This window comes from Brienomyrus brachyistius, unplaced genomic scaffold, assembly GCF_023856365.1.
Source record: "Brienomyrus brachyistius isolate T26 unplaced genomic scaffold, BBRACH_0.4 scaffold62, whole genome shotgun sequence".
NCBI classification, from domain to species: domain Eukaryota; kingdom Metazoa; phylum Chordata; class Actinopteri; order Osteoglossiformes; family Mormyridae; genus Brienomyrus; species Brienomyrus brachyistius.
In genome coordinates, this window is record NW_026042337.1 from 892,943 (window position 1) to 913,655 (window position 20,713).

General features: G+C 50.5%; 1 protein-coding gene across 1 annotated transcript in view; it reads right to left on the bottom strand.

Annotated features, from left to right (window-relative positions):
* myo10l1 (myosin X, like 1) overlaps positions 1–20,713 on the bottom strand; it is a 73,618-nt gene that overhangs the window by 13,932 nt on the left and 38,973 nt on the right. Inside the window, exons 12-25 of the mRNA XM_049001882.1 lie at positions 19,565–19,711; positions 18,782–18,882; positions 17,998–18,064; positions 17,716–17,808; positions 16,367–16,435; positions 13,791–13,873; positions 13,594–13,702; positions 12,088–12,168; positions 9,893–10,017; positions 9,594–9,705; positions 3,733–3,839; positions 1,787–2,086; positions 1,428–1,461; positions 463–1,257 (exon numbers count right to left, since the gene is read on the bottom strand). Coding sequence (XP_048857839.1) covers positions 463–1,257; positions 1,428–1,461; positions 1,787–2,086; positions 3,733–3,839; positions 9,594–9,705; positions 9,893–10,017; positions 12,088–12,168; positions 13,594–13,702; positions 13,791–13,873; positions 16,367–16,435; positions 17,716–17,808; positions 17,998–18,064; positions 18,782–18,882; positions 19,565–19,711 — 2,223 coding nt within the window. The remainder of the gene's footprint in view (positions 1–462; positions 1,258–1,427; positions 1,462–1,786; positions 2,087–3,732; positions 3,840–9,593; positions 9,706–9,892; positions 10,018–12,087; positions 12,169–13,593; positions 13,703–13,790; positions 13,874–16,366; positions 16,436–17,715; positions 17,809–17,997; positions 18,065–18,781; positions 18,883–19,564; positions 19,712–20,713) is intronic.

Here is a 20,713-nt window from a genome sequence, read left to right on the forward strand (position 1 = left end):
CCCAGACAGACAGACAGAGACCCAGACCGACAGACAGACAGAGACCCAGAACACTCCCCCACACTCGGACTGCTTACATACAGGCACTATTCTGACAGACCAAAGTGCCGACAGACCCAACAGCTGCAGATGATGTCATTAACAACGACAGTGGTTCCTGCCTCTAGAAGGCTGAGTGTTCTGTACATGTCCAAAGAAATAATGTGTTGACATATTGGGCTTTTTTTTGGTGGGGAGGGGAGAGAGGGTACGCTAGACCAAATCATTGTGTCAGGCAGAGAGCTGAACAGAAAGAATAACTGGCAGCTTGAGGCAGGAGGATTTCACTGGAGACGCCTGTCACCCGGGTCACTTGGGCACACGGGCTCTCACGTTACAGTGAAATCTCACCAGGTAGTCATGCTTTGCTCAAAATGCACAACTCACATTACTGTCTGCTAATCAAACGGCGGCTAAACTCACAGAGTCCGAGCTGCCGCGATAGGAGTCCTGGCTGTGGTTGGTGCAGGTGGACTTGCGAAGCACTTCCTCGTCTGTCATGTGACCGTCGTTAGTGCTCCCAGCGTCCCCGGAACTGCCCTGGGCCTCCTCAAACTCATCGTGGTCATAGTCGGACTCCGCGTCTGGCGGGTTGTGGTAGATCGGTTCCTCTGTTGAGGCCTGGTCGATGGTCTCATAGTCACCCCCGTCGTCTTCCTCCTTGGGGGCCTCACTGGGCACTGGAGGAGGCAAGGGCGGGGCTGGGGGTGGCGGGAAGTCCGAGGCACCTGCAGGGCCAAGGGCCATGTCGGGGAGTTCCGAGGGGGCAGCAGGAGGAATGGGTACGAGTCCCTCTGCAAAGTCAGGCGGGGGAGGGGGCAAGTTGGACAACATGTCCTGATCCACGAGGCCGTCGACAGGGGCCGGAAAATCAGGAAGGGAGACACGCACATCCCCGACATTGGGAGCCTCATCCGTCTTCGGACCAAATGTGCGGTCCTCCTCACTGCAGGCAGCCAGACCCAGGCTTCCGAAGTCCAGCATCTCTAGGAACTGGGTGGCAGCCCGCGAGGCCTCCCTGCGCAGCCGGCGCAGCTCTGCATCCCGTCGCTGTTCCAGCTCGGCCCTGGAGGTGGCGCACAGCTGCGACATGCCGTCCTCCCGCTGCCTCTGCAGCCGTGCGATCTCTCGCTCCAGGTGGAGGATTTCCTGCATCTGGCGGCGCTCCTCGTCAGAGGTGCCGGAGGGGATCCGGCTGTAGAATGAGGGCACCTCCACCTGCGGGTGTGGGAAGGGAAGGAAACCCAGAACATACTGCTTAAAATCACAGTGTATCCTAACCAGCCCACAGCGGTCTACCAAGGGTGCGTGGGCAGGTGCCCAGTGAGGCCAGCCAGCTTGGTGTGATAATTCAGCTGACTAAACATGAAAAGGCACAGTGACGTTACCTGGGGACAGAGGGGGCTTTTGTCCGCTTCGGTCCTGGCAGGAAAAAAAAAACACAAATCACTTTCAGAAGACGGGACGCGAGCGGAAAGGTGTCACAGACTCTCAGAAGGAAAATCACAATGCTGTGGAAAAACTTGGAGTGGGAGGGTGGGCTGTCAGCCGGGAGCGGAACAGGACAGCGGGATTGCACAGGAGAAATACATTTTTCAGCTGATGGTGAAGGTTAAACTGAAATGAAAGTTAAACTCACGGCCACGTTAATCAAAACAAAGTTAATCAATTCCCTGCGGTTTACTGCTGCCCATCACGTGGGGATAAGACGATGCTGACGTGGTATTCAGTGACGCCTCCAGCCCACCTGCTATCTCCAGCCCCCGGGAGCCCCTGGCTGGCCTCCTGCACCCTTTTTAGGGCTTGCTGCTCCTCCTGCTGCAGCCTCTCCGCCTCTGCGCGCCTCCTCCTCTCTGCCTCCTCCTCTTCCCGCTCCCTCTTTTCCCGGCGCAGACGACAGCACAGCCCCCGGGCCAGCTGCCCTCGCCGGTGCTTCTGGAAGACGAGCGCGGCCCAGCGCAGTCGCAGGAAGACGCGCCGCCAGAAATGCGCGCGGTAGTTTTTCTGGATGGTGACGATGCTGGACAGGACCTTCCTGTAGTGCTTCCTGCAGGGGGAGCATTGGTTAAGGTTACTGGGAAAGTCATAACATTTCTATTATTAATTTATCATCGTTCGCTGTTGATTTTTATACAGGACAACATATAATTTCACCCACTACTGAAACTTGGAGAAGGGCCCAAAATACTGCATTACGACCCTCAACTTCAAGCAGACTCCAGTTTACAGGATTATGGCCATCATAAGTCAGCTTTGGTTTTTAATTGCTGTTTAATAATTTTGTTACATGTTGGGGTCAATATTGCCCCACCATCACTTAACCCTACAGCTACAAAGGAAAATAGTACCAATAACAATGACAAAATGATCGTGTTAATAGTTATGTGAAGATAAAAATTCAGATAAAGGTCCAGAGGTCAACCAGAGAGGTAGGGGCGAGACCAGTTCCCACGCCAGCTAAGCTGAGGTTATAAAGGCCACCTGGAGGCCACGTCTTCTTAACAAATGTTGTAATCTCTGATCTGATATGGCATTTATTTGCCTTTTTGAGGTTTGAGAGAAAAAAAAGCAACCCTGCAGCGCTGTGGGCCCCGCCTCATTGGGCAAGAGATCAGAACCTGTCGCTCATGATTGGTCGGCTCCTCATTAACATTCACAGATAACCCCCCGCCCCCCCCCCCCTCTGCCCTCCCACCTCCCGAGGACCTCGCCCAGTGACAGTGCGCAGCCTCTTGCGGAAGTCAGATACACACACAAAAGTAACTGTGTGCTAGATGCCCCGTCTCACACTGGAACCCGGCTGGCCAAGAATAAAGCAGATGTGGGGGGGGGCCATGTGTGCTGACCATCCCCTTGCTGACGAGGGGTGTACTTCCAGCAGCACCCCCGCCGGCAGTTCATGCCTCGAATGTCATTTCATGCAATATAAATGCTTTTTGCATGATGTTCTTCCAAACATGGCATCCTCAAAGTGCTTGACAGTTATTTGACTGCAATATCATATGCATTTTTTGACATTAATATTGTTATTACAGCCAGAAATCTTGAAACAAAATGAGTAACAAACTGAACAGAAAAAGAACATTCTTCCGGTGTAAAATTCAAGGCTCTCCATTGATAACTACCCCCCCCCCCCCAACCAGGGGTAACCATTATCACTCGATCACTCGGTGCTTGGGCCTTTGGCAGTGTGGTGCAACCCATCTGACCCACAGAGCTGTTACGGCTGTGCAGGCAGCACTCAGGACGGCCATCTGGGAAACCCAACAGGACTAACAGGTACATGCGAACCCCCCTGGAACCCCCCTGGAACCCCCCTGCCACCCCCCCGCGCATCCCCACCCAGGAGCCATGAACGCTCACAAGGGGCACTCTGGCAAAGACACACAGAACGAGATGACCTCATTAACCACACGCACGCAGAAACGCTCACAGGTCACAAAGATACACTGACGCGCCTGCACACGCTCACAGACACGTGCTCACAGACACGCGCTCACAGACACGCGCTTCGAGACGACCACTTGGGAAAAGTCTAACACACCCACAGCCCGAAAACACACCGACGGTCATGTACAGGGACACCTGAGAGTATGCATTTACATGTGCTCACTCGGGAACACACACTCAGCCATGAAGGCACACATGCAGAGACACACACACACACACAGAGCCAAACAGAGCCGCACTCACCTCGCCACATAGCTCAGTATGTGGGCTCGGATCACCATGCCCGCTCTCCGCCGCACCTCCTCCCGCTCCTTCTCCAACCTCTGCTCCAACACCTCCTTCAGGAACACCTGCAGCACACCAGCCCGTGCCGGGAGGGGAGGGGGTCGGGGAGAGGGGTGGGGGGCGACAGTGGGAGGGGAGTCAACGTCGCTCGCCATTTCCTTCCCGACACTTGGGGGTGCGCAGGTGAGAGCGCCGCCGCCCAGCGTCATGGCGCTACGCCTCGTCTGAGCACCGCTGTGGCCGCTGCCTCTCTGAGCGCTGGCTGAGAGCCCGGAGCAGGAGACACATGCAGGGGGCTGGGCGGCAGGGGGCTGGGCGGCAGGGGGCTGGGCGGCAGGGGGCTGGGCGGCAGGGGGCTGGGCGGCAGGGGGCTGGTCTGGCCTCAGTCCAAATGGCAGGCCACGCCCCTCCCCTCACTCTCAGGGAGACGGGAGTGCCAGAGCGGATCCACACTCTCTCACTGGCTCACACTCGCGCACACACACACACGCAAACACACAGGCACACACACACACACACACGCAAACACACAGGCACACACACACACACACACGCAAACACACAGGCACACACACACACACACACGCAAACACACAGGCACACACACACACACACACGCAAACACACAGGCACACACACACACACACACGCAAACACACAGGCACACACACACACACACACGCACACACAGGCTTCCTCGTTAACTCTTACCTGCCTGACTCCCCAGCACAATCCCTGTGGACAGGGATCCCCAGGGATCTCTGACATTTTGACAAGGTGCTGTAAAGACAGACACGCCCCTCACGGGGCAGACTGCACGCACCGAATCCGAGTCCGGCACTCAGCGACCTCGCCTCGCCACCATGTCCCCATCCAGTTGTTCTCTCTCACTGGGATAAGGCTTTCAGGGGCACTTATCGTCTTGGCTGCCCTATCCCCCCCCTCCCCCACTCCACAGCCGGCCCAGATGTTCCCGTAAGCGCTGACGTGTACCCCCCACCCCCATCCATTGCAGGGCCACCATCCCACGCGACCCTCCCCGTCCTGGGACTGTGCTTCCTCTGTACACAATCGCTGTGGATATAATTACATACAGACTGCTACGACAAAAGGATAGCACCCCCCCACTCCGCAACACACACCTCAACCCTACCTCCCTTCCTCAGTTCTGCACGTCCCACTTAATCAGTCACACATACGTGCAGAGACACAGGCAGGACACGCATCGGGGGGGGACGATGGCATTCAGGGATCACCTTAACGTCACATTACATCCTGACAGAGGTCCCCGGTCACGCCATGTCACACTGTGAGGTCACTCCTGCGTCATGGGGGGGGCACAGCAGGATAAATGATACCATTTCAACCGAACCGAGAGTGGAACCCGTCCTACATAAACAAAAAAGTTCATATCAGTTCCTCCGTGAGCCTTACGGCCAAAATGTCCACATAATTAATGTTTCTCAGCTTTTTATCGCAATCCACAAGCAAATTCCAGAAAAGAAATAATGGAACTCCCTCAGTATCAAAAGGGGTCACGAATAGGAAGTGCGACGCAGGATTGATGCGCTCGCTTCTTCCATTTCGAGAGAAACCAGGAGCTTCTGGTTGTTAGCGGCTGCTTTGTGACCAGCGCGATGGAGTTTGAGACTCGGACGTTCGGCTGCTGAAAGGACCGGGCCGAGAGCGTCGGGGGGCTCCGTGCAGCCGCAGCCAGGTTCCAACAGGAAGTGGAAACATCGGAGCAGGAAGTGCAGGAATTAGATGGGAGGACAGCATTACAGCTGGTTCCACTGCAGATGTTACCGTGACGACCTGCTCTTTAATGATGACTATGGAGCTGCCTTGTGCCAGCGGGCATGTGAGCGGGGGCACGGCCGGCGGTCCAGCATCCACCCTGGCAGCAAAAGGGTTAAAGCCGCTGACCTTGTTCTTCCCTGCGAGCCGCCGGGGGCTGGAAACAAAGGAGAGCCATGGGGCACTGACCCCAGAGCAGAACAATAGGGCTATTTTACTGCTAAGATATTGGCAGAGCGTGATCTGCCCTGGGAGTAAGTGTCCGTGTGTGTGTGTATTTTATTTATATTACATTGTGGGGACCAAATGTAATAAAAACCTGTTATTGTGACATTGTAGGGACCATTTTTCAGGTCCTCACAAAGAAAAAAAAATAATCAAAAAACTAAAAATGCCAAAAGTCTCGTATTTTGTTTGGGTTCTTATGGTTAAGGTTAGGGCTGGGTAGGGGTTAAGGTCGTCATCTTGGGATTAGAGTTTTCTCCATAGAAATGAATGAGGAGTCCCCACAAATATATAATTACAAACCTGTGTGTGTGTGCGCATACTCGGCTGTGCAAGGCACGGCTTTCATTTGTGTGTGTGTGTGTGCGTGTGACCTAGTCAATGTGCGACAGTGTACGTGTGTGTTTGCTTTTGCGTGATTTATGGATCTGCCTTTGTGCATTGACTCACGCCTGTCTATGAACACACTAGAGGTTTGCGCTTGTGTCTGTGATGCAGTTTCGCAGATTCGCGAGACGTTTTGCGGCCGTGGTTCTGAGTTTTCTTTCGTATGTGGGTGTGTGACTGCCTGCGTGTACCTGCTTAGCCGTGCGTGTGTTTGCTCACGCCTTTCGTTTACTGTGTCTGCTTTTGGCGTTTACTTTTGCACGTGCGCAAACATGCGATTGGCTGAGGTTTCATCGTTTCTGTTACCAGCAGATTATTACATCGTCGAGCGGCTTTTGAAGGACCTAATCAGCTGTTCATCCTCCCATCCATCACCCTTTATCCATCACCACTGTTTAACGGGCAAACGGTTGGGCTAATCTGGGGTGGTAATTTTGGGGGCACTGCCAACAAGCACAGGGTACAAGGTAGAGGGTCACCCTGTACCCGTCCATGAGCCAATATGAATATTCAGTGACATCAAGGACGTCTTGAGACAAATGCACTGGTAGAAACCCTGTGTGGCGTGCGAGTGTAGATGTCTGGAAGCTGCTCACCGAATACAGGATGTCTGGGCTCAGCCCAGCTCCCAGGACCTAGAGACAGGAGACACAGCCTCGTTTGCAGACCTTAAAGGTGCCCGTGTACTTCAAATGACATCTGGACAAAACGAAATCGAACACGTTGACGAGAACAATCTGTCGCATACATAAAACGACACCATCGCCTAGTTCATTCCGTATCATGCCACATCCCTAAAGGACACAGGATGCTTTCAGTGTTTTCAGAGTGCAAGTAAACGTGCTGCGGTGAGTCATTTAAATAAAAGGAACAGGCAGCTTTTTTAAATAGGAAGCTGCTCTCCTAATTACTAGCAGTGACACAAACAGGGAAGCCAACAAACTAATCACAGTTGCACTCTAATGAAACCCATGTATTCCGTGGCAAATGTTACATGGTTACTACACCAGTCAGAAGTTCTTAAATACATAAATAGAAGTTCTTTAAAATACACTTATTTCAAACCATTTATTTCATAAGCTGCAGATTTTTTTGTTCCTCTTAAGCACCGGAAAGTTGAGTGAACAACTATCAACAAAAATATGTCAAATAAAAAAAAATCCTTTATAATACGGAGAGAGTATGTTACAGTGCATGTATGACACCCTATTAACTGGCTTTGTGGTGACTCACAGTCTAGGCTGTTCTTCAACTTTAAAGGATTATTAATGCCTGTAATCAGAAGGTCAAGGTTCAAACCCAGACAATTTTCCCCATAGGGATCAATAAAAAGTATCTATAAAGTTACAGAGCAGTAATTAATGCCCCTTGTGGAAAGAATGTCTTGAATTTTCTCTGCTGTTATAACTGCTAGAGGAGGTTACTTTGATAATCAAACATATGACATATTCTTGCTAATAAAGGTACTTAAATGGTGACCATACTACAAATATATTTGTTAGCAAAGAATACTGAGTGTATTTTTAGTAAATGTTAAGTGAGTAGCATGCAAATGTTGAAAATCTCAGTGCGTGCAAATGGTAGCGTATGAAATTTACTATTAACAGAAATACATGAAAACGCACATTATTTTACACTATATAAAGTGCAGTGCAGTGCAGTGCAAAGTCCTGCTGACCAGCCCCATGGCATCACATTTATATCAAGCAATCGTGGACAGTGGCAGAACAAACGAAGAAGTTCGCCTTGGTGATCCTGAGTGGAAATGGTGATCACCGCGGCGACCGCCGCTCATTAATGTCGTACTGCCAAAACGATGTCAGTCTGGCCTGGAGTGCTGAGCCACCTCACGGCCTTGAGCTGGCCGAGCGCAGAGCTGATCCCCTGAAGGCCACCAGCTAATCTGTGCCGCGGGGTGCCACACAGGAGGGCTGCCAGCGGTTAGTCATTTACGCTTTATTTCCGCATCGCCGTCCCCAAGACGACGAGTCACATTTCTGAGCGTTCTTTAACAGGGAGGGGGGTCGGTCGCTGAGGATAGAGAGTGACTGTAAAATAGCATGGCTCTGTGACCCCCTCCCAACAACATTTCCCCTCGCCCTGGACAACATGTCGCGTGAGAAGGACACTGCAGGGAGAAAGAACCGAACAGGAATGGGGCAAACAGGTTCCTCCCCTGGCTGCCATGGAGAGAGCCCCCCCCCAGGCAATCCCACACAAAAGGCCCTCAGTGCCCCAGCTCCAGCTCCTCGCTGACACATGGTGAGATGCGTGCTGAATGGACCAGGAGAAATTTCACTGCCGGTCTTACTCACCGCCATGACCCCCATTAAATTGTTACGAGGCTTTGCTCAATGCCTGCGGCACTGAGAAAGAAAAAAAAAAGCACGAAACAGCACAAAAACAATGCGCTGGAAATGAGGGGGGGGGCGAACGAGCGGATGTGTGTCAGTGAGCGGCTCCCAGGGCTACAGGCCAGAGGCTTACAGCCCATTGATGCGGCTGACCAACCGTCTGCAGCTGAACCTCGTTAGGGCCCTAACAGCTTTGGGACTGTTCCAAAACCGCCCGCTCAGGTCTTAACGACATGAGTCCTTCTGCATCTGTCCGGCAGGGCGAGTTTGGTTTGATGCCCCTCCCGAGTAACGGGTGCGTCTGTATCATGTTCCCAATGTGGAGTTAGGTCTGAATCCAAGGAAGGGTCATGGAGACCCCAATTCTGGAGAGTCCCTTTACAAGGGCATGAGCATTACTCCAAGGATTTAAGAAGATAAATAGGCAGAAAAAGCTGTGGTTTCAATATAACAAATGCCAGAAGTTTCCTGACATTTGCCGTAGTGCTGTCGATATGTTACCCAGCACCCAGGATTCCAAAGTAAACAGGAAGACCAAGACCGCGAGGCTCTGAACTTGTCAGAAGGCCTCTCGGAAATCTAATTTCCAGAGTCATTAATTTCCCCTTCCGGTCAGCCTTGGGGGAAAGCCTCCATTTTAGGAAGACAAAGCCGAAAATGACTCACTTTCGAAAATGACTAATTATTGTTTTAATGTCACAAAGCCACATTGTATTACGAAAAAGGGAAGGTGTCCAAAGCAAAGAGACAGAGAGGCAATGGTTTGTGGAGAAGTATCAGGATAACACAGGTTTTAAAAATGTGCTTATATAACAAAAGGATCTGGAAGAGATCTATACAATTCCGATAACATTATTCCAGAGCACATTATACTATCCTGAACATGAAGGAAATCAGATGTTCCACACTGTACTTTCCCTGTCAAAGAGATGCTTCCCAAAGCCAAGCTGCTGCTGAGGGAAACTCGCTGAAGGATAAAGAGGATAAAGAGGAATGGGGATTCCGATGTGTGCTCCTCAGGAGGTGCATGGGCAGGCGATCCGTACGAAGCCTCACCTTGGTCTTCCCCAGCTGCCACTCCTTCTTGGCGCTGTCATGTGACATCAGCAGATCTGTGCACTTCTTCTTGTTGTCGCCTGTCGCCGACTTCGTCCAGATGATCTTATACCTGGGGGGGGCGGGGGTAGCACAGACACTTTGGCATTCCCACATGAAGCACGAAGCAGGCAGCTTCGATGTCCAGTGTAGCTGTCCACACGTATAAATAGCGAATCAGTGACCGCGGTGAGCCGCACGGCCACTGCACAGCGGTGTGTGATTTTGGATTTTGGGGTCGAGACGCCACAGTCTCTCACCTGCAGAAGAAATCCTTAAAGGTACGGCGCACCGGGAATCCAGCGCGACGTATCTTCACCGTCTCCAACATCCCAGAATACCGCAGCTGATTCAGAACCACTTCCGGGTCAAATTTATTTGGGTTCTAAGGTGGGCGGAAACCAGATAACTTTACACAAATTGACTCGAAAAATCCAGCAGATATCTGGACGATTAGCACGTATACTGCAACAGACACACTGCATTATTAAGGCTAATGGAGGTAAAACCAAACAGGTGCAGGACCCGATGTCAAAGAGCCTTTTGTTTGGGTGAACTGCTGTATCTTGAAGAGATACTTTAATGTCCTACAAAGAGGTAGCATCAGATCAGATCAGTGAAAAGGACAGTAAATGGGGGGCTTTAGGACTGAGTGACAGGGGCCCTAAACAATTTTGAGCATTGATCTGGGTTGGGAGCCCAATATCATGCTTTCCTGGGGGGCCAAAGCCTGTCACTGTGCTACTGGATGTCAGGAAGAGTGTAAAAGCATCCTTCCAAAGATCATGTGGGGCTGAAAGCCCCTCCTATCAGGATTAATCACCCAGTGTGTGTGTGTGTGTGTGTGTATGAGAGAAACCCTGTGTGAATGTCAAAGAGTAAGGTGATGTGTGTGTGTGTGTGTGTGTGTGTGTGTGTGTCTCTGTGGTCCAGGTATATATTACATTGTGGGGACCAAATGTCCCAGTGTCTGATACCACAGTGCCCTGAGGTGGGTAACATTTCTGATGACGCTATTCTCAGCTCCGTGGGGGTCGGCGGGATGGGGGGCGGTGATGAGGGGGGGGCTGGGCAGCACAGCTGGGTAGCGGCACAAAAGGATGAGTCTCATTCCCAGGGATTAACGCCTGTCTGGCGTGCCGAGGGTCTGCGTGCGACGGCAGAAAGCAGAGGGTCCGGGACCCAAACACCCAGCGCTGGGGCATCATGCTGAGAGACAATGTGAGAGGCGGCTGTTACACAGGCGGCACTGAGCTAATGAGCCTCATTGTCTGCTTTAACTGGATTTGTTGTTAATTAGTGTTTGGTGGGGCCAGTGATTCATGGGCCAGCTTCAGTCTGTAGAATGGAGCAGTACAGTTCCAACTACACTGCGGTCATTGTTTAACTGTTAACGCCTGTGTGTGTGTGTGTGTGTGTGTGTGCGTGTGTGTGTGTGTGTGTGTGTGTGTGTGTGAAAGGAACCCAGACCAGGAATCTCTGCCTATTCAAGCCACAATGTGCCTTAAAGCCACAAGCCTGGATGCTGGTGTGTTTGTAAACCAGTCCGGCTCACATTTGCCGAACTTTTCACAAACGATAAATGCTGTCTACTTCACATAAGATGTCAGCTCGCTCTGGACAAATGCGCTCGGCATGCAGAGCGGAGTCCCAGATTGAGAGAAATACCGAAATTTTGTTAACGTCCTGCCGCCCACGCAAGCTCTGAGCCACACGAATGTGTCACAGAATGGGAGGGCGTGCAGAAAAACGGCGACGGACATCAGCGTCGGGCTAGAGGGCTGTGGGCGGGGCTTATGAGACCGTGTCGTGTCGCTTGTGTGTTATCTTAACATTCCCCCCCCCCGCAGCTCTGAGGGCAAAACGCCGGCCTTTCTGTGGCAGCAGCGGGCAGCCATGACCTCCGAACTGCAGTGCAGGCGGCAGGAATGTGCTGGAAATCAGGCCGCACGGGGGTGGAGGGGAGCGGGGGCACAAAGAGGTTCCTTTCACGGAATCTGGAACATTCTGTCCTTCCCGGCATTATTGCGGCCTTTTTGGAAATGGGATAAAATACAGCCTCTTGATGTTTCCCCGTCCTGAACCACGATCTTTTCTGTTCACAAAGGCAGTGCTTCAGAAATCGGGGGAATATCACCGGGGGGCCTCATCTTTAAAAATGAAACTCGTGGGACAGGACGCCAGTCCATTGCAGGGCGCATGCACTCACACATAAACAGTCACACACTATGTGTAAATTAGTGAGACCAGTTCACCTAATTGCACGCTTTTGGTGCATGCCTCCACAAGACGGGGAGATCATACAAACTCCAGAGAACCGAGGTGGGATAGGAACCACCAACCCTGCATATGTGAGATCACCATGCCACCTTACATGCCCAATTTGTATTTCATTAAAAAGGTCCAAACATCTTGAGATGCTTGGGGTCATCTTAATGACTGTGAATACACCCACCTTCTCCATGTTGGGTTTGATGCAACGGACAAAGAAGGGGTTCGAGGCGCTGAGTGTGCCCATCAGAGAGTGCAAGGAATCCTGGGAAACACAAACAACAGAGTGAAGTGTCGCTGGTGCCGTACAGAGGTGGGGTACGAGCTTTACATTCGGATGGTGCTTTCGTTTTTCTCTTGGAACTCAGAAATTCCGAGTTGAGTGACATCACGTCCGACAATCTCCCGTTCGAGCTCCCACATCTCGGAACAAACATGGCTGCCTCCATAAACACGCTGCTTTGTGTTGTTGCTTTATATTTTAGTGAGATTATTTTTTCCCGAGAGACAAACAAACAAGAAACACAAACTAGTCGAACAACATTAAAAGCTTTATAAAGTATTTTAGTACATTCATAGCGATATTCTTTTTTCGAGAGGCAAACAAACTACAAACAAACCAAAAACACTAACAAGTCTGGTAAAAATCTGATATTACTGCTAAGATACTGTTTACGGTGAAAATATAATATTCTCTAAATCGAACATGTGCAGTTGCATTTATAATTATTAATGCATTTAACAAAATAAATATTTTTAAAGATTTCTGAAATAGAATTACTGTTGAGTGTGTAATCCACCATGTTGAAATTACTTCACAGGGGCAACTCGGACAAGAAAATTCTGTCCGACATCAAGATCATGAAAGAGGCGTGTTTCCGATGGGAAGTGACGTTTTTTGTGATGTTTCGTGACGTTTTCATCTGAGTTTCGACTTGGAGAGAAATAATCGAACGCACCAGGAGAGCTGGATGCCCCCCCACCCTTCCGAGGCAGCTAGAGGGCGGGGTGGGGGGGGAGGTGTAGCGGCTGGTGTGAGGCACGCAAAGGCAGTGGCAGCCAGCATGAGTCTGGCCTGACAGACAGGAGCAACTCAGCCCCAGACTGCCTGTCTCCAGCTCCAATGCACGGCAGCCGAAACGCCTCCCTTTATCCTGGTATGCCTGAGCCTTTGGCCCTGGGGACAGTTCCAGGGGATTTAAGGGAAGCAGGAGGGGGTGTTGAGCCAAGTCCTTCACATGGCAGCGAGAGAGACGCAGCCCCCCAGAAAGCAGGCAGGCACACGAGGAGGATAGCTTGGAGTGCACTGTCCCACCCCCACCGTGTAATCAGCCGCTCTCTGATCCAGGACAGCCTCTGAAGTCCAAACAAACACTTCGGCTGATCTAGCAGAGACCAGTTAAGCTCTAATTGCTGTGAAGGCCGCAGCAATCAGGCTGTTTCTCGGTATCAAGGCACAGCTGAATATTTTTCCCGGCAGAGGAACGTAGAAATTAGGCTCTCAATCATCTGCCGCCTGGGACTGTCAGACAGGTTCGGTCCACATCTGTGTACTTAATTACTTCCATTTCGGTTTAACCCGACAGCGATTGACTGCACATGATACATCCCACCCATTACGGGTTTCAATCCCCCATCAGCCGCGAAATGTACCGGGCCATGCCTTCCCATAATCCTCTGCAGCACTCACCCTGAACTGGGAGCTGACAGTAGGCTTGCGCCTGGCGGTTCCCATCTTCAGAGTCTCTTCAGCATTTCGGCTGCCAACTCGCTCGAAGAGGTCATAGATAAAGTCCAGCCTGAAAGACACAATTGCAGGCTCACAAGAACACGCACACGTGGGCACGTTTTACGTGATGGTGGGGCAGAGGGAACAGAGGGACTCGCCTGCTGTCCTTCAGCATAGTTAAGATGTCGTCTCGGAAGGTGTCCCTGTTCTTCTCCAGGATCCCACGCGCATCATACAGGACCTGTCCAGGGCATGGGGGGGGGGGGGGGGGGGGGGGGGTGACTAGATTATCGCCACTCACAGCACAGCAAATGTTGCACTGACTCAGTCTTTCCCTGAGCCAAACCAGCTCACTGTCATGTGGGGATCAGCTCTACGCTAAGGGGCCTCCCTGGATGTGGGCAAAGGTTCTTCATGCCGCGTGTTTTCAGCTGGCTTGAGCTCAGCAATGGAAGCACCATGAGATCGACTGTCTCATCACAGACTCTGGCACACAGCTTTCACAAGGTAAGATTAACTCCATTGTTACTGTCAAAAAGTAATAATGGAGGTGGAAAGTTCAGGTTCAGAAAGTACAAATCCAGACCAAGGTTTTGTTTCAACCAATCGGCTGAGTACTCTGTGACTGTGACTCTTTACACTCAACCAGGTTGGTTGAAACAAAACCTTGGTCTGGATTTGTACTTTCTGAACCTGAACTTTCCACCTCTGGTTACTGCAATGCAGGCTTTCAGACTCGTATGCTTCTGAGCTCCAGCTCTCCTAGTGTTCTCCAGGGTCAACCCTGAGAGGGACTTCGCAGAGGTCACTGTGGGTCAAGATCGGTTTACTGGACCGCGAAGAACCAACGGGATGACTGGGCCGTAACCGGGACTCATCATTATTCTGTGGCCAGGAGGAGAGTGGGGGGGCAGATTTGATATAGGTGTTTCTGCGTGTGAGAGTATGCCCAGCCACTTGGCTGCAGATGAAAGCAATCATTAACGACCCCCACTGACTTCTAAAGCTTGTTGCTGATAATTAAAAGCACGGTCGGCTGTAGCACGCCGTGCACGGAATGACTGATCCGGCACCAGCTGGAACAAAGAGGTGTCCAGTGAGCCAAAAAGCTCGTTAATCTAGCATGGGGGTCACTGGCTATAGGGTGTAGAGGACAGTGACATTTATACCCTGACAAGGTTAATCGCAGGTGTACTGGCTCTGTTCTGACAGTACTCAGTATATTCTGACAGTACTCAGTATGTTCTGACAGTACTCAGTATATTCTGACAGTACTCAGTATATTCTGACAGTACTCAGTATGCTCTGACAGTACTCAGTATGCTCTGACAGTACTCAGTATATTCTGACAGTACTCAGTATATTCTGACAGTACTCAGTATGTTCTCAGTGTATTCAGTTTACACTGGCTGGGGGAGCCTTGGCCCTCGGGGTCACTTGCACACACACAGAGTCACTCTACGTTGCTGAGCTCATCCAGCTTAAAGACTGTGAGCATGAGACTGGAGGTCACACAGGGTCACCTTCAGAACACAAACCTCCGAATCTCCACAAATAAGGGCATTACTGGCAGCTTTAAGGACACATGAAAAGGTGAATGAGGCATTTCATCACACCGCAGATGTCTTGTCCTCTGCTGACCAATTTCTTGTCTCCTTTACGTAGCAGGTGAATGGGCTGTGCTCCAAGGGGTGTCTAGTGCCCCACTCCTACTCCCAGGCCCCTGCCCCTGTTTCCAGGCCCCTGCTCCCTGCTCCTACTCCCAGGCCCCTGCCCCTGTTTCCAGGCCCCTGCTCCCTGCTCCTACTCCCAGGCCCCTGCTCCCTGCTCCTACTCCCAGGCCCCTTCTCCCTACCCCTGTTTCTGGGCCCCTGCTCCCCATTCCTACTCCCAGGCCCCTGCTCCTGCTCCCCGCCCTCTGAAGTGCACCTGAGGCCTAGTGACCCCACATGAGCTCCACCTCCCCCCCCCCCTCCTAGCAGTGGGCGAGAGCAGGGATCACTTACAGGTGCTCTTCTATCACTGACATGAGAAACAATGGTCAAGAAACCAATGCCTGTGTGTGTGTGTGTGTGTCAGTGATTGCTAGTGACTCACCACCATTAGCGGGTTTGAGGGACCATCCACATAACAAACCAGTGACTCGGCCCTGTCTGTGGCCACACACCCACCCCTGCTGTCCGCAGCTGCCCTCCGGTTACTGTCCCCCGCTCCTCATCCCGGCCGATGTGACCAGGTCACATCATATCTCCCCTCCTAGTCTGTCTGGACGCCTGCCGAGCTAAAATTTCATTCTGAGCTCTGCCTGCGACTCTTCACTGAGGGCCTTGCTGCACCGATGGGATGGAGGGTCACGTTACCAAGCGAAGCCAACTGTCCAATCCATCAGTATGAGCACAACGCAGCACGCCAGGCTAAGCCATTAAGGAAAAGGAGACGTCATTTGTATCTTTTGTCATTACGATTTGGAGCTGAATAATGGTTAGGTGCAAATAATGCTGACTCCTGGTGTCCATACACAGCATTACTCTGGAACATTCTGTCTTCAGGTTTCCCGATAGCTTCTTCACCGTGATCGAGTTCATCTACCTTGTTGCTGGCCAACCGGGTCATCTCATAAAACAGTTTTGTGTCGTTTGCGATAACGTAATAAAAATATTAGATATTTAGAGACTAATACACTGAGGTGAACAGGTACTGAGTGGAAGACCAGAATACAGTTAAACCCACTTACCTCCCCAGCGTAATGCTTGATGCCAAACTGGTGATCCGTCACCCTGGGCTTGACGTAGTAGGGGTTAGTCTGCAAGGACACCGAACACGTTGCCTCTCACAGAAGTACATACAGACTGCCGCCATTTTGTATGCTCAGAGGTGAACTGTGTGGCCTCCCTGCCGACTGCACTGCAGGCTGGGTCATGGCCTGTTAACTTCACGCACCTCATGCATCAGCCCGGCCCTTTTATCTGACGTATCTCCTGTGCCCCCCACCTTTGCAATCATGCTACAATTTGCATAAAGGGGGAGGTGGTAACTGACTGAAATGGGGATGATGGGACTGTGGGATTTCTTTCTTATGAAAGAAAAGAAATGATTACAAAAAGAGCTCAGAGCAGAAGCCTTAACTGCTATCCAGGCAAAGGCTCACGGTAAGGATCATGCTAAGGAAAATGCTAAGGCTCACGCTAAGGCTAAGGCTCACGCTAAAGGGCATCCTGAGGCTCACACTAACGGTCATGCTAAGGCTCACGCTAAAGGGCATCCTAAGGCTCACACTAACGGTCATGCTAAGGCTCACGCTAAAGGGCATCCTAAGGCTCACACTAACGGTCATGCTAAGGCTCACACTAAAGGGCATCCTAAGGCTCACACTAATGGTCATGCTAAGGCTCACGCTAAAGGGCATCCTAAGGCTCACACTAACGGTCATGCTAAGGCTCACACTAAAGGGCATCCTAAGGCTCACGCTAACGGTCATGCTAAGGCTCACGCTGAAGGGCATCCTAAGGCTCACACTAACGGTCATGCTAAGGCTCACGCTGAAGGGCATCCTAAGGCTCACACTAACGGTCATGCTAAGGCTCACGCTAAAGGGCATCCTAAGGCTCACGCTAACGGTCATGCTAAGGCTCACGCTGAAGGGCATCCTAAGGCTCACACTAACGGTCATGCTAAGGCTCACGCTAAAGGGCATCCTAAGGCTCACGCTAATGCTCACACTAATAAGCATAAAAGGACCATGCTAACGGTCACTCTAAAGTTCACACTAAGACTCATGGTAAAACTCAGTGTAAAGGTCACACTGATGGACATGCTATGGCTCAGGCTAGGGCTCACACTAATACATATGATAAATGATGTTAATAATCATTCTATGGCTTATTCTAAGGCTCACACTAATGGTTATGCTATAGCTCACGCTAACAGTCATGCTAAAACTCATGCTAAGGACTACACTAAGGCTCATGCTAAGGCTCAGGTGTGTTCATAATGTGTGTGTCCTGACTGCAGGGTGTTCATGATCTGTGTGTCGGCTCCTGCATTTCCCTGCCCGCACTGTGCGGTGCGTTCTCTCAGACTTACAGCATGCCGGCTGTGCAACTTCTCCAACAGCGTGTAGTCGGTTCCTTTGGGGAAACGACTCTCCTCGTTGATCAGTGCCAGCATGCCCAGTTTCTGAAGGCCAAAGCAGAGATACGGGAGCCTGGATCATAACCAGCCACATAAACAGAGCAGAGCGACATGCAGGCCATCCAAGCTCGCCTGGCATTCATCTGATCTCCTGTGAATTCCTGTCTGCATTTCCATGTTAGTACTATGGTTGGTGCTACAGTCAGAGCTGGTTCCAGATGCCCAAACTGTTACCTTCTCTATGAGGTCCAGACACTCTGCATTGTCCATCCAGTCTATGGCATCCCAACGGATCCCCTCCCTGTTTTGGGGATGCAGGAGATACCTCTGCTTAGATGAGGTGACGTGCACATATCCAGAAAATGCAAACGCCAACACACACTGCACTATTTCACACGCAAGAGCACAATTACACACTCAACCACACACGGGGTCATGCCCAAAACATAATCACCACACGCAACTCGCACGCACCCGCACCCACGGCACCCCCGCTGCCGACACATGCACAGGCGCACAGACAATGGGGAAGGTTCACAAGGCCAGTCTTGTTTCTCAATTCATGTGACTAAATGAGCCATGGCCAGCCTGCTAGGGGTTCAAGCAAGACTCAAAACACAAGAAAACAACTGTCTGGAAAAGAAATGTCCCATTCACGCTGAGACTCCATGCTCCGGGGCAAACCCCCGGGGTGGGGAGAGGTGGAGGGGGGGGTTTCCCATCTCCTCATCCCCCCAGTGCATTAGAGCCCTGGGGGTCAGGCCCTGACCAGTGCAGACACATCGCAGGCACGTTTCAGTTCAGACCTTCACATATCTAGTCCCTCAGTGGACGTCAGAAAATGTCACAGCGCAAACAGTATGAAACAGCAGACCTTAGGTTCTCTTTGTCAATACAAGGAACTCCAGTCACATTGAAAATGCAGGTTTAACCGAGTTTGGAGGAACCAAGTACTATATTTCACTAAATGTAAAACAGGAGGTAACATTCACTCCTGATCTGGTGGCTGTGGGTCTACCTGTTGTATTCCAGTTGCTCCAAGGAGAAGATGTGCTTGTTGAAGTACTCCTGCAACTTCTCATTGGCATAGTTGATGTTGAATTGCTCAAACCGGTTCACCTACAATGGAAGAGCAGATTTGGTACCTTACAGGTCCTGGTTTTCTGTACTATACAGGGCTCGCAGAAAGCCTTGGGGTGTTTGCTTAATTCTGTAAAAATGTTGCATATTTATTGCTTCCATAGTAAAACGGCACTGACAAGCAATGTTCAACATCTCTGCACATATATTCCGCACAGACATTTTCTTTTTATTGTGATAATTTTTGTTGACTGACTCATTCAGGTCTGTTCTTTCCATTTTGCTATTAATTGCAGTTGTAGTCACTGGCTCCCAAAGGAACATTAGACACAAACGTTTGCAAAGGTGTTACTAATTAAAAATCAGTCAATGACGCTGCTTGTCAATGAACTTTTTAATTAAGAACTATTACTTGGACATTGATGTATTAGAACCTGAAATGAAAGTTTTACTTAAAACTAGTGATTGTATATTTTTTTAAAACAAATAAAGTAATGATTTTGTTATACAACCAATATACTGACAATATTTTTATTGAGTCAATGTCAATGTCCCAAGACATTCTATAAGCAACGTAAATCTGCATTTTTGCATAATCTACCGTCTCAGTAGATGGTTTCCCAGAAGACCACCAAAACAAATCATTTTAAACTTATTTCAAAGCTCATGAGCTGTAATATCTTCTCAGTTCAGAACTTTGTTCCCAAATGAAGTTCCACACCTTGAAGTTCTCAAAGCCAAAGATGTCCAGGATTCCAATGGACTTGAAGTTGTCCTTCCCTCTGATCTTCTGATTGATCTTCATGATGATCCAAGAGAAGCACTGGGAGTATAGCGCCATGGCGACAGAATCGCGTGAGTCCACAGCCTGCCAATCACAAGAGCGTGGCTGGAATTAGCACCTGACAGAAACGACGGGGGATAAACCAGGTGTGTGCCTGCACCATGCCCCCCCTCCTTGCTGCACCCTCTGATGTTTACTTAGTGTCCGGTATCATTGTCCCACCCGCCCGGTCGCTCTGGGTGCTGTGAGATTGCACCGTTATGAGAGGGCCGATTTAGAACGGGAGGAGAAGCTGGGAGATGCAATGGACAGCCGTCAACCTTCAGCGCTTTGTCAAGGACGACAGCCTGATTGTACTGCGCAAAGATAAAATACAGATTAGTCAAAAATGCATTTACGCCGACGGGAAATGGCAGTCGGACCCGAGAGATTCAGGCCATTGTTACTGGGAAGGAGGAAGTAGAATAAGGCTGCAGAGTCATTCAGAGTGCAGAGCATTGTGTGCCTGGGTTTGTGTGGCTTCAGGAGCCTGAGGAGAGGCTGGGGGGGGGGATGCCTGTCTGTCCCCAGGCTGAATCAGACCGGCCTGGGGCCACTTTACGAGGGAGTCCGACTGGAATAATGCACTCTGTTAAGGGAGAGCAGGCCAGAGGGGAGGTTGTTATTACCAAGTAGAGACTAGCGTGTGTGTGTGTGTTTATGGGTTTGTGTGTCTGCCGGGGCAAACAAATGTAATGTTATTTTTTAGCTTGTGGGGACATTTTTCAGCTCTCCACAATATAAATCTCAATTTTATAGAAATCTGTGGCTGTAATCAAAAAACCAAAAATACCAAAAGTCTTGTATTCAGAAGGGGAAACTCAATTTTACAAAAATCTGTGACCGGCATTTTTAGTTTTTTGATTGCAAAATTCTTGTGTTTAGTTTGGTTACTTATGGTTAAGGTTAGGGCTGGGTAGGGGTTAGTCATTGTTGGGATTGGAGTTTTTCCCAAAGAAATGAATGGGCGATCCCCACAAAGATATGAATACAAACATATGTGTGTGTGTGTGTGTGTGTGTGTGTGTGTCTGTGTGTGTGTGTGTG